This window comes from Nycticebus coucang, chromosome X (assembly GCF_027406575.1).
Source record: "Nycticebus coucang isolate mNycCou1 chromosome X, mNycCou1.pri, whole genome shotgun sequence".
Taxonomy (NCBI): Eukaryota; Metazoa; Chordata; class Mammalia; order Primates; family Lorisidae; genus Nycticebus; species Nycticebus coucang.
The window spans coordinates 2,891,945-2,905,412 of NC_069804.1; the positions used below are offsets into that span (position 1 = coordinate 2,891,945).

Consider the following 13,468-nt stretch of genomic DNA (forward strand, 5'->3'; position numbering starts at 1 on the left):
GACTATAGATATTTATTGCTCACAGGTCTGGAGGCTGAAGATCCCAGAGTGGCAGATGCTGTGAGTGGTGGACACTCAGCTCCTGCTTCATAAAGGGCACCTCCTCACTGTGTCTTCACATGGAGGAAGGGGTGAGGGAGCTCCCGGGGGTCCCTTTTATCAGAACCCTAACACTTATAGACTATAGATATTTATTGCTCACAGGTCTGGAGGCTGAAGATCCCAGAGTGGCAGATGCTGTGAGTTGCGGACACTCAGCTCCTGCTTCATAAAGGGCACCTCCTCACTGTGTCTTCACATGGAGGAAGGGGTGAGGGAGCTCCCGGGGGTCCCTTTTATCAGAACCCTAACACTTATAGACTATAGATATTTATTGCTCACAGGTCTGGAGGCTGAAGATCCCAGAGTGGCAGATGCTGTGAGTGGTGGACACTCAGCTCCTGGTTCATAAAGGGCACCTCCTCACTGTGTCTTCACATGGAGGAAGGGGTGAGGGAGCTCCCGGGGGTCCCTTTTATCAGAACCCTATTGCTTGTAGACTATAGATATTTATTGCTCACAGGTCTGGAGACTGAAGATCCCAGCATGGCAGATGCTGTGAGTGGTGGACACTCAGCTCCTGGTTCATAAAGGGCACCTCCTCACTGTGTCTTCACATGGAGGAAGGGGTGAGGGAGCTCCCGGGGGTCCCTTTTATCAGAACCCTATTGCTTGTAGACTATAGATATTTATTGCTCACAGGTCTGGAGACTGAAGATCCCAGCATGGCAGATGCTGTGAGTGGTGGACACTCAGCTCCTGGTTCATAAAGGGCACCTCCTCACTGTGTCTTCACATGGAGGAAGGGGTGAGGGAGCTCCCGGGGGTCCCTTTTATCAGAACCCTAACACTTACAGACTATAGATATTTATTGCTCACAGGTCTGGAGGCTGAAGATCCCAGAGTGGCAGATGCTGTGAGTGGCGGACACTCAGCTCCTGGTTCATAAAGGGCACCTCCTCACTGTGTCTTCACATGGAGGAAGGGGTGAGGGAGCTCCCGGGGGTCCCTTTTATCAGAACCCTAACACTTACAGACTATAGATATTTATTGCTCACAGGTCTGGAGGCTGAAGATCCCAGAGTGGCAGATGCTGTGAGTGGCGGACACTCAGCTCCTGGTTCATAAAGGGCACCTCCTCACTGTGTCTTCACATGGAGGAAGGGGTGAGGGAGCTCCCAGGGGTCCCTTTTATCAGAACCCTAACGCTTATAGACTATAGATATTAATTGCTCACAGGTCTGGAGACTCAATATCAAGATCCTGGCGTGGCAGGTGCTGTGAGTGGTGGGGACTCAGCTCCTGGTTCATAGATGGCGCCTTCTCGCTGTGTCCTCACATGGTGGAAGGGGCCAGGGAGCTCTCTGGGGTCCCTTTTATAAGGACACTGATCCCATCCATGAGGCTCCACCCTCAGGACCTCCCAAAGGCCCTACCACCTCATCCCATCACTCTGGGGCTGAAGATTTCACCATAGGAATTGGGGGGAGGGGAGCACACATTCAGATGACAACTGATGTTAAGACAGGTGTGTCCCATTAAATAGTCTTGGGATGGACCAAGAAAAAATACAATGCTTTGGTAATAAATGAACTAACACTGTGTTACGGGCTGAATTATGTGTGCCCCCCCCCCCAATATTCATATGATGAACTATAAGATTTCAGTCCCTCAGAGGTGGCTGTTTATTTGGAGATAGGACCTTTACAGACGTAGTTTAGTCGAAGTGAGAACTCTAGGGTGGGGCCCTGATCCAAAAGGACACAGACACGCCCCGAGGGTTGAGCAAGAGAGGGCACACAGAGAAGACGGTGTCTACACACCAAGGAGAGGCGCCTCGGCAGGACTCAGCCCTGCTGATGCTTTGATATCGAAACTCTATCTGACAGACCTACAAGAAAGTAGACAAGCATTGTTGAAGCCCCCTAGCCCATGCTCCTTAGTACGGCAGCCATAGCAAACTCACATACATCCCAGAGAGCAGCAGAGATCACATCTGATTCAGGAGCTCAGGGAACTGTAACCAAGCTTAGAAATTCACAATAAATTAACAGATCAAGACCCAAACCTGCTGGAAAAAGCAGACATTCAAAAAAAGACTTAAATATGACAGTAGACCCTCCATAGCTGACCGCCTCCCTGCACGGACCACCTCCTTAAGTTGACCTAATTTTCACAGACTGGACAGGCACTACACGTATGTATTAGTACAGCAGGCCTGGTTCCTTATGGTCACCACCTCTGTGTGCTGACCAGCTTTCTCAGAGTCCCTCGGGGGTCAACTCACAGAGGTTCTATTGTAAATTGTTTTAAGCAATTCCTCATAGGAACTTTCCCAAGTCAGACAAGAAACATCCTCCTTACAAAGGTGTTGATTAGCTCTCGTAAGACAAGAAAAGGCAGCCAAAAGGAATTGAAGGGGAAAACAAAATGAAAAAAAGATGAGAAAGAATGCCCAGTCTTGTCCGTATTTTAGAAACCTTAGCAAAACAGAAACAAAGACGTTCTTGAGGGATAAGGGGTGATGATGAAAGGATGTTCTTACATAAAGAGATGGGGGGACGGGGAGCGGGATGAGATTTGGATTTAAGGCCGTTGTGTTTTGATAGGACTTGATCCTGGCAGAATGGGGACTGAAGGCCCCCCTTCTTGGCAAGAGAAAACATCCCCAGAAAAAGGGGAAAGTGAAAAAGTAAGCTGAGCAAGGTGGGGCACAGGAAAGTCAGCTAGTTTACCTTTAAATCAGCCACTGCTAAATTTCTTGGCTGGGTAGTTTCCAGGAAGCCTGGCCTGCAGGGGATACACCTTGCATTCACTGCTGCTGGGTCTGTGAACGCTCTGAAGGAACGATGGCCACAGAAGATGACGCGTGCAAGGCCCAGCCAGGAACGTTAACTAGGCCGTCCCCGGCCCAGTCAACAGGCAAAGCAAACACCTGGTGTGGAGATTTATATGTCCAGGGTGGAGTTCAAGGGAACAGCTTAAGCCCTGAAATATGGGTAGGAGGGCTTTATCCCTTATTGCAGAGGAAGATGCCTCTGGGTTGGGGATAAGAAGAAAATTCCTCTCTTCCACCAATGCTTCCGAGAAGATTGATGCCAGTGGCGTTTTACTTCACAGGGAACTAGTGGAGTTTAACACCTCCCCAAGAATGTGTGTGTGTGACCACAGACAGGAGGCTGCCCCTACCCCCACACAAGGCTCCGTTTCCTGATTTCTCAAGGTTGCTCAGACCCTTAGATTAATGATTATAGAAATAATAGGAGGGCGGCGCATGTGGCTCAGCGGGTAGGGCGCCAGCCCCATATGCCGAGGGTGGCGGGTTCAAACCCAGCCCCGGCCAGACTGCAACAAAAAAATAGCCGGGCGTTGTGGCAGGCGCCTGTCGTCCCAGCTACTTGGGAGGCTGACTCAAGAGAATCGCCTAAGCCCAAGGATTTGGAAGTTGCTGTGAGCTGTGTGACGCCATGGCACTCTACCGAGGGCGATAAGGTGAGACTCTGTCTCTACAAAGAAAAAAAAGAAATAATAGGAGCTGATAAGCTTGCTGAGAGAAACTGCTGGCATCTTGGTTCCCTTCCTCAGTTTACCCTCTGGCTAATGAGCAGATGGCCTTCAAGAAAAGCTGAGTGGAACAAATACTGGGGACCACTCACCAGAACCCCACAAACGGGAGGGGGTCCCCTCTGCTCCCACCTTTGAAAATTCTGTTCTGTGTATCTGGTCTCCTTGTCTCTCGCAGTTTCTAACTTTACTTTTCCCCAGTCAAACGCTGCCAGATCCACAGGTCTTAACGGACCCTGCCCTGGGACGGGACCACGGCAACTTAAAAGACCGGCCTGCCCGTGCCCGAGTAAAAGCATGACAAGATTAGCCAATGAAAGGTTGCCAATAAGATCAACAACACACAGGGCGATGCCCCGGTAAGACCAAGACACTTGTGTCCCTGTGTTTTTGTCTGGTCTGACAATATCACAGGTGCTCCCCTCCAAGGCTGACTGACCCCAAGGACCTGCAGCTACGTGGTCCCCCAAGAAAACAAAACTATCTCCAGGACCACAGAATGGATTGAGCAGAAGCTCTTGCCTGTTTACACAGCCCATATCTCTAAAGCAATATGGAGTGAAAAGCAAGGATTCAGGGAGAGGGCTTATAAAAACATGCAGCTTTATTCAAAGGGAAATCATTCCTGAGAAAAAGGGGAAAAAGGTGGGCACCTGTAGTCCCAGCTCCTTGGGAGGCAGAGGCAGGAGAATCACTTGAGCCCAGGAGTTGGAGGTTGCTGTGAGCTGTGACACCACAGCACTCCACCCAGGGTGACAGCCTGAGGCTCTGTCTCAAAAAAAAAAGAAAAGAAAGAAAAGAAAAGGAAAAAAATCAAGTGGCAGGGTCAGGAAAGTAGAAGAAAATAAAAATAAAAACATACTTAGAATGGGTACAGGCGATTGCACTAATGTACACAGCTATGATTTAACAATAAAAAAATAAATAAACAAAAATAAAAACATGGAGGTTGAAAAAAAATCTGCACATATTTTAAGAAGAGGGGGTGAAAAGCTGTAATAGGACAGCGCCTGTGGCTCAGAGGAGCAGGGCACCGGCCCCATATGCCGGAAGTGGCGGGTTCAAACCCAGACCCTGCCAAAAACTGCAAAAAAAAAAAAAAAAAGCTGTAATAAAATTGTAATACTTAGTATATACCAAAAACATTTGCTACGTTGTACCTTGTATCTCTTGGGATTACAGAAGTGAAACATGATTTGGGTGTTACAATTTTAATGCAGTTTTGTCTCCTTTCTTCAAATGTGCATACAGACTTTTTGGTGCCCTCTGTGTATGGGCCGTAGGGAGGAACAGTGATCCCCTAGTAATCAATTTGAAAAGGAAAACAACATATAAACCATATACGGCTCTGAATTCCAAAGGCACAGATCTGTGATTAATCTCAACATTGATGTATCAGCAAAACACGGGTGTCCTATAAAAAAGGCTTTTTTCTCAATGCTCACTGAGGTTTGCAGAGTCTTTGCAATAACAATGTACGTCAGGGACTGAGCTGCCCTCAGAGCGGGGCTGTGTCAGCAATCTCTGTCTATTGACCTTGTCGTGGAGGGTGCCCTCTCCTCTGAAGGACGTTCATAGTCAGGGGGCTGTTTGCTTTTGTTACCCGAAGGCTCTCTGTGCAGCCTCTGCTACTGACTTCCTATAGCTCTCAGCAAGTTCAAGACGACTGTCTGTCCATTTAAGGACGCAGGAAGTGTGCCTGGGGAGAAGGGTAGATTCGCCCTGACACCCATGTTATTTCCTGGACCAGCTTCTGTGGTTACAAAGATCAGCCAGACACCTACGTGCCTTCCATTTTGCTTTGTGCTGTGACTAGCTCTGTAGGGACAGTCCCCTTCCTGCAATGCTGCGCTGTCAAAAAAATGCACAGTATTTCAAACGTGTGACCGTGTTTCTGTGGATGGGCTTAGAACTCCAGCATAATTTCACTGTTCTGGTAGGGGAATATGTTCTAAGGTCCGAATGACATCTTACTAATGAACTTTTATGAGCAACCTCTATCTCTGTAAGCTGGTGACTTTTTGGATTTCTTCAGGGCCGAGTTAATGGCAAAGTTAGCTGGAACTCACTCACCAGCAATGGTGTGGTGTTAAGATCTTCAGGGAAGAATAGAGCTCTTTTTTCTCTTTGAGACAAGAGTTTCGCTCTGTTACCCTGGATTGAGTACCGTACGGTCATAGCTCACGGCGACCTGAAACTCCTGAGCTCAAGCAATCCTCCTGCCTCTGCCTCCCTGAGTAGCTGGGAATGCAGGAGCCTGCTACAATGCCCAGCTAGTTTTTCTAATTTTAGTAGAGACAGGGTCTCACTCTTGCTCAGGCTGGTCTCCAACTCCTGACCTCAAGTGATCCATCTGCCTCGGCCTCCCAGAGTGCTGGGATTGAGGTGTGAGGCACCATACCCAACCCAGAGCTCTCAAAAATATCCTAAATTGTAAGACCACTGTGTACCACCATCAGTTTGACTGAAAAGAATCTTACACAGCCCCGTGTCTCTCTCCGAAGCTGAAATACATAAGTGATAAACGTTTGTACATGCCCGGAAACAGTCTCCTTATCAATCAGTATGCAACATGCTTGCTTCTTGGATGTATCTCTTATCCACTCCCATTGATCCAACACCAGGGTAATTAACAACATGCTCAGATCCCCTTAAAAACAAAGCATCCCATCATTACTCCTACAGCCAGAGGTCACCCATCTACGACGGTCGCCCATCGTAGACAATTCACTATGGCAGGAGATTAGAAGGGTTTGAAGTTTCAAGATCAAGCAAGTCTGTGGACTATGCCAGCCCCAAATAGTCTGAGTGGAGACCAGCCTGAGCAAGGTGGTCTGCAGGTGATGCAGCCAGCCGTGATGGTCGCAGGAAGATCTCAGACTCGGCCACAGGGTCCTGGGGGAAGTTGCAATTTAATTCAGAGGTAAGGAGGAGAGCTGGGAGTCGGTGTCAAAGAAAAAAAGAAAAGGGGGGGGGGAGGAAAACCAGAGAAGAAAAAAGAAAAGCAAAAAGAAAAGAAAAGAGTTTGAAAAAAAAGAAAAGACAAGAGAAGAAAAAGAGGGAAAAAAAACTAAAAAGAAAACCAAAAATATAACCAAAGAAAACAAATGAAAAAGTTGAGAAGGGAGAACTGCCCAAAGATGAACAAAAAAATATGTTTTTTTTTCCCACCAGAATCTTAGTAAAATCACACAAGACAGCAACAAACCACAGTGCTCAAGAAAGCCTTCTAATTGTTATATATATATATATATATTTTTTTTTTTTTTTGTAGAGACAGAGTCTCACTTTATGGCCTTCAGTAGAGTGCCGTGGCCTCACACAGCTCACAGCAACCTCCAACTCCTGGGTTTAAGCGATTCTCTTGCCTCAGCCTCCCGAGTAGCTGGGACTACAGGCGCCCGCCACAACGCCCGGCTATTTTTTGGTTGCAGTTTGGCCGGGGCTGGGTTTGAACCCGCCACCCTCGGTATATGGGGCCGGCGCCTTACCGACTGAGCCACAGGCGCCGCCCTCTAATTGTTATATATTAACTGGACACATCGGTTTCACCTACACACTGATGTGTCACCACTCACCAGCATCTTTGAGTAGTAACATTCTGCAAATAAAAGTACTCCATGGCAACCAAAAACATTATCAATATATATATAAAAAAATCTCTAAGACCTTGATTTCACTGACTTTCTCCAAATTACTAAAGTTCGATAAATACAGTATTCTAAGAGAAAAGAAATAGTCCTCTGATACACCCTCCCCCAAGTCTCCATGGATTAGACTTTTTATACATGGAAAGAACTTATAGAAAGCTGGATGTTTGGCTAAGCGCCCATGCTCAGTGGTTAGGGTGCCAGCCACATACAGCGAGGTGGGCAGATTCGAACCCAGCCAGCGCCTGCTAAACAACGACGACAACTACAACAAAAAATAGCCAGGCATTGTGGCAGGTGCCTGTAGTCCCAGCTACTTGGGAGGCTGAGGCAAGAGAATTGCCTAAGCCCAGGAGTTGGAGGTTGCTGTGAGCTGTGACTCCATTGCACTCTATCCAGGGCGACGTAGTGAGACTCTGTCTCAAAAAAATAATAATAATAAATAATTAAAAACTGGATGTCATTAAAGATTAGGACCAAAATGTTCAAAGAGATACTGACTTCACAATCTCCCCAAGAAAAGTTTATAGAAGTTGACTCACCACATCGGAACAATGAGACACACAGGGTGGTGTCTCATTTAAACCTGATTTCAGAAAATCAGAAATAGATTAATCTCATCTCAGCCAATCTACTCAACAAACTATTCCCAGAAATTGCAAAACTGCCTTTGGCCTTTGTCTGAAGTCCGGACAGAAAGGATAAGAGGTGAGGGCAAAGCCAGATAAAAGGTTTTATCACCATGGATAGGAGACAAGCAGGTGTGTTCCAGACCGGACACTTCTGTACGTGTGGGATTCACTCATCCATCCATCAGCGCATCAACCACTTTAACTCACAGACCACATTCTTTATCGATGTCTATAGATGCTGAACAAGGATCACTTTTTGCCAGGAAACATCTAGGTAGTTAGTAGCAGAAAGGGAAGACCTCGTGTGTCTTGACGGCCGCGCACTTTGTGGGTTAGGTGGAAAACCTGCATCAGGTGAGGAACACAGAGGGGTATGTGGAAAGCTTCTCAGCAAAAGCAGGTGTGAGGCGGTGATGCGAATCCATCTGTGTGGCTGTCAGTTCAGAGAAAACTAGGGAAGAGGCTCAGAAAAGGTTGGAAACAGAGGCACCAGACACAGCTGAGTCGGGGGGCTTTTAGGATAGAAAGGTCCTATTTGGTTGACCCACTGACAAGATTGGAAAACAAAGGGTGACGTGTCCCAGTTTTCATTTCAGAAAGGAGACCCAGGAGGAAAGGGGTAAGCACAGTGGAAACACATCAAGAGAAGGACAGAGGGCCTGGATCAGCTGGGATGGTCTCTGTAAAAAACGCCAATAACGCAGAAGGACTTTGGCAATGTGTCTTAGAATTCCGAAGTTCAGTGGAGTGACGTGGCTCACACTTGTGATCCAAGCAGGCTGGGAGGCCAAGATGGGAGGAGCTCCTGAGGTCAGGAGTTATAGATCAGCTGGGGCAACATAGCAAGACCCCATCTCGACAAAAAAAGTAAGAAAAATTAGCTGAGCACAGTGGTGGGTGCCTACAGGCCCAGCTACTCAAGAGGCTGAGGCAGGAGAATCTCTTAAGCCCAAGGTTGTTCATGAGCTGGGCTGAGGCTACTGAACTCCAGCACAGGGCAAGAGAGCCCATTAATTAACTAATAATAGATATTAAGTACCCAAAAGTGCATGCTCGGACTAGAGTAAAGTCAAAGCCAAAAGGAAAGGAAATGAACAGTGCTGCCCAGATGGGACCTGGAAGCTAGAATGGCTATTTATGAACCAGGGAAGTGAGATATTTTTTTTCTTTTTTTGAGACAGGAGTCTCACTCTGTCCCCCTGGGTAGAGTGCTGTGGTGTCACAGCTGACAGTAACCTCAAACTCTTGGGCTCAACTGATTCTCTTGACTCAGCCTCCCAGGTAGCTGGGACTACAGGCGCCCACCACAATGCCTGGCTATTTTTTTGTTGCAATTGTTTAGCTGGCCCGGGCCGGGTTCGAACCCACCACCCTTGGTGTATGTGGCTGGCACAGTAACCACTATGCTATGGGCACCAAGCCTAGAAGCCATTCTTAAAGACCAGGGGAAAATCTGTGCTTTGGTTTTTTTCCCTTCTTTACAGGCTGAGTCCCATCTGCCATGTTGGGATCTTGGACTCCAGCCTCGATCCAAAACTGTGAGCAATAAATCTGTGTGTGTGTTTACACATGACTGTGTCTAAGGTATTTTTTCACAGGAGTCACAACAGACTAAGATATTCCTAACAAGAAATAACGTGGCGGAAGCAGAATTCATTGGCTAAATGCTGGATTCGTCCACCTTGGGGCCTCCAAGTGGAGATGTCCAGCTCGCGACCACAAACGGGCACAATGGCTTTAAATGAAGCAAGTTCTGCGAAAAACGGACTTCACATGGTTCCCGAGAAAGCTCTGGATGGGAGTGGAGGGGACCAAGAGCTCTGGAGGGTCAACCTCTTCCCAACGGAGGTGCCAGGCTCCCCAGGTGGGAGCAGGGGGCCTCGGGCGGGGGCTTCTGGAAGGAGGGCCTGCGGGTCAGGGGTGCCCCGTCTGTGCCACCAGAGGCTGAGCAGATGTGAGTGCTCAGGGCCGTCCTGCTCGGAGGCTTGGCAGAGGGCACAAGCTCAGTGCAGCCTAAGAGGCAGTGCGGGGAGAGCACGGGGGACCCCAGGAGACGGACTCACAGCCTGACCAGGAATGGGTGGCTGACTTCCTTCAGGACCGACTTCTCGTTATGGACGTGCTGCTCCTGTTTCAAGCGGATAACATCGGGGATGCTCATCACCTTCAGTGCGAAGAACTGCTCTGTGGTCTTCTCCTTCACCAGGTGCACCCGCCCGAACGTCCCTGTGCCTGGGACGGAAGAACAGGGGGAAACAATCAGACCTCGAAGCAAGAAGCAACCAGAGGCATGCGCGAAGCCGCTGGCTGCACTGGGACCCCGAAACAGGCTCCACCAACTTCAGAATCTCAGCATCAGGGCCCTTGGGAGGGGTTGGTACATGCTGAGCAGCTCTCACCTAGAATTTGCAAGTGAATACACCCAGAGTTACAGAGAGGGTCTACAATTTGGGGAAAAACAGGCCATCATTTCTACTAAGGCATCTTCCTTGGAGACCTGCCCCTCTCACCCCCACCAACACACACCTGTGCAAACTTTCCCATCTACAAGGAGAAATAGTAGAGAAAAGAATGGTACATGTATTCCTTCGACATGCCTTTTTCTCTGCAAATGTTTTGGAGAAAGACAGACGTCAGGATGCACGTGGCTTCCCCCACAATAATACTGCTAAAGACAGAGTCTTTATTTTAAAATCCAGCACAAGCGGGCATGAACTAATTGTAGGTGCCCGTAGAGAGATGAAATACTACATTTTTGCCATGTATAATACACTTTTTTTTTTTTTTTTGCAGTTTTTGGCCAGGGTTGGGTTTGGACCCGCCACCTCTGAGCCACAGGCACCGCCCTATCATGCACATGTTTTTACCCAACTTTGTTGAAGGGAAAATCAGAATGCCCATTAAACAGTAGTAGCACTGTTTGTTACCAGCATGTAAAATTTCTTGTACTCGCTGTCTGCTGTTGTGTTTTGTAAGTATTTGTAACATAAAATGTCTTATACTATAATACAGGGTGGCCATAAAGTCTGTGTGCAGTTTTCTGGTTTTTTTTTTTTTTTTTTTTGAAGCCTTGCAAACACAAGACCTCAAAAAAAAATTGGGTAAAGACGCAAAAATGTTCCTCTCCACGGAAATCTTTAGTATTTTTTTTTGGGGGGGGACCAAGTCTCACTATGTTACCCTCCATACAGTGCTGTAGCATCACGGCTCACAGCAACCTCCAGCTCTTGGGCTTACGCGATTCTCTTACCTCAGCCTCCTGGGACTACAGGCACCCGCCACAACGCCCAGCTATTTCTTGTTGCAGTTTGGCCAAGGCCGGGTTTAAACCCACCACCCTCAGTATATGGGGCCAGCGCCCTCCTCACTGAGCCACAGGCGCCACCCTTTGAGAATCTTTACTAAAAGGTGAAAGATTTATGCAATCTGAAGAGAAACCAGAGTATCCATGTGCAGCTGTAAATGACACACTATTTGAATGTGCACGTGAACTTTATGCCCACCCTGTATGATAAAAAGTAAAGGCCACAATTCCTTTATGAAACAAAAAACAAGTACCTAGATATAAACAAATAACAATTTTTAATTAACAAATTAAAATGAGGGTCAGTGCCCGTAGCACAGTGGTGACGGCGCCAGCCACATACACCAAAGTTGGCAGGTTCGAACCTGCCAACAATGACAACTGCAACAAAAAAAATAGCCGGGCATTCTGGTGGGCACCTGTAGTCCCAGCTACTCGGGAGGCTGAGGTAAGAGAATCATCTAAGCCCAAGAGCTGGAGGTTGCTGTGAGCTGTGACGCCATAGCACTTTACCAAGGGCGACAAAGTGAGACTGTCTCTAAAAAAAAAAAAATAATAATTAATTAAAATGCAAGATTTTTTTTTTTTCTCTCCTGAAACTTTGGGCTGAAAACATGAATGAGTGTTATACACCAGAGAGTGTAATACAGCAATTAAATGCAATCACTACTGATATGAAAGGAAATAAAAAAAAAAATCTGTTGTATCCTGGTCAGGCATTTTCAACCCAAACCCCCTGGTTGGTGTGTCCTCCTTCTCCTCCTCCCACCCGCATGAGGCCCTGTTCTAAAATACAGTTTAATTATCAGTGAGGTCAGACCAATGCTGAAAAGATCACCTGTTACTCAAAATTCCCTAGAGGAACTTATCCCATCTCCCTGGGCCGCCTGAGATGCTCCAGGGTTGCTTATCCACCAAGGACAGGGAGGAAAAAGTCAAACAGGATAGTTTGTTGTGGTTTCCCTGGGAAGGAGCAGGTGAGACGAGGTAAGCAGGTTAGTGAGAGTCATTTCTGCAGGCTCCAGGGCACGGGGTGACCCCAGTTGTTTGGAACCTGGCACCTGGCCCTCGGTCATCAGGACCAGCTAAACAGACCGTGGCCCAGAGTATTAGAAGCCCAGACGGGAGGGTGAGGCTCAGGGTGAGGGCTCTGGACTGGTTGGTTTGTATTGACAGACACAGACTCACAGCAGGTGAATTTTTCCCATGTCTATGAATCAGTGAGCCCTGGGACGGAGGGATAGTGTTTCCGGGGTCAGCAAGACCCAGATGCCAAATCAACAGACATGCTCGGATAGCCCCATGTGGTGGCTTTTGAATGTCACCGCAGTACTGTGGGAAGCCAGGTGGGAAGATAAGGTGAGGTCAGGAGTTCAGAGACCAGCCTGAGCAAGAGCAAGACCCCCATCTCTCCAACAAGAATAAAAAAAATTAGCCAGGCATTATGGCAGGTGCCTGGAGTCCCAGCTATTTGGGAGGCTGAGGCAGGAGGATTGCTCGAGCCCAGAAGTTTGAAGTTGCTGTGAGCTGTGAGGCCAGAGCACTCTCGCCTGGGTAACTGAGACTCTCAATAAGGGAGGAAGGAAGGGCGGTGCCTATGGCTCAAAGGAGTAGGGCACCGGCCCATATGCTAGAGGTCGTGGGTTCAAAGCCAGCCCCGGCCACAAACTGCAAAAAAAAAAAAAAGGAAGGGAGAAAAGGAGGGGAAAGAAAGAAGAAATAGAAGAAGATAAAGAAAATAGAGAGGGAAGGAGGGAGAGGAGGGGAGGGGAGGAAGGAAAGAAAGTTAACAAAGAAGAAGGAAAAAGGAAAAAAAATGAACCTTTGCTATTCCCCAAGTAACCTACACCCGTGTGCCAAAACAAAACAAAATAAAAACCAAACAACCCTTGTTAGTAGACCACACTGATTTTACAGTTCAACCCCCAAGGCTCAGGCCTCGCACAAGCTGTGGGTTGAGATTGTCCTGACTCATCCAGGTTTTGCAGTAATTGAGTCCTTAGGAAGGCACAGCACCCACGCCGGGTCCCCACAGTGGGAGGGGGGTCCGTTCTCTCTGCCTCGCTGGCCTTGTGCTTTCTCACACTTTCCTGGGCTGCTGAGTCTGCGTCCCTCCTCTCAGTCAGCCTGTGACCCTCCTGGGAGGCAGGAGGTTGACTCAGCCCCACAGGTATCCAAACGCTTACTCTACTAGAGGGCTGCAGCTATTCTACCTCGACGACGCAAAGCGAAACCAACATTCATGGGCTAACAGGGAACACAACTCAGAATTAACACAC

The 13,468-nt window shown here is 47.9% G+C and overlaps 1 protein-coding gene across 2 annotated transcripts in view; it reads right to left on the reverse strand.

Moving 5' to 3' along the window:
* Positions 1-13,468, reverse strand: part of PRKX (protein kinase cAMP-dependent X-linked catalytic subunit) — a 109,393-nt gene that overhangs the window by 62,561 nt on the left and 33,364 nt on the right. For both annotated transcript variants that reach the window (XM_053580132.1, XM_053580131.1), the window contains exon 2: positions 9,949-10,117. In XM_053580132.1, coding sequence (XP_053436107.1) covers positions 9,949-10,117 — 169 coding nt within the window. The remainder of the gene's footprint in view (positions 1-9,948; positions 10,118-13,468) is intronic.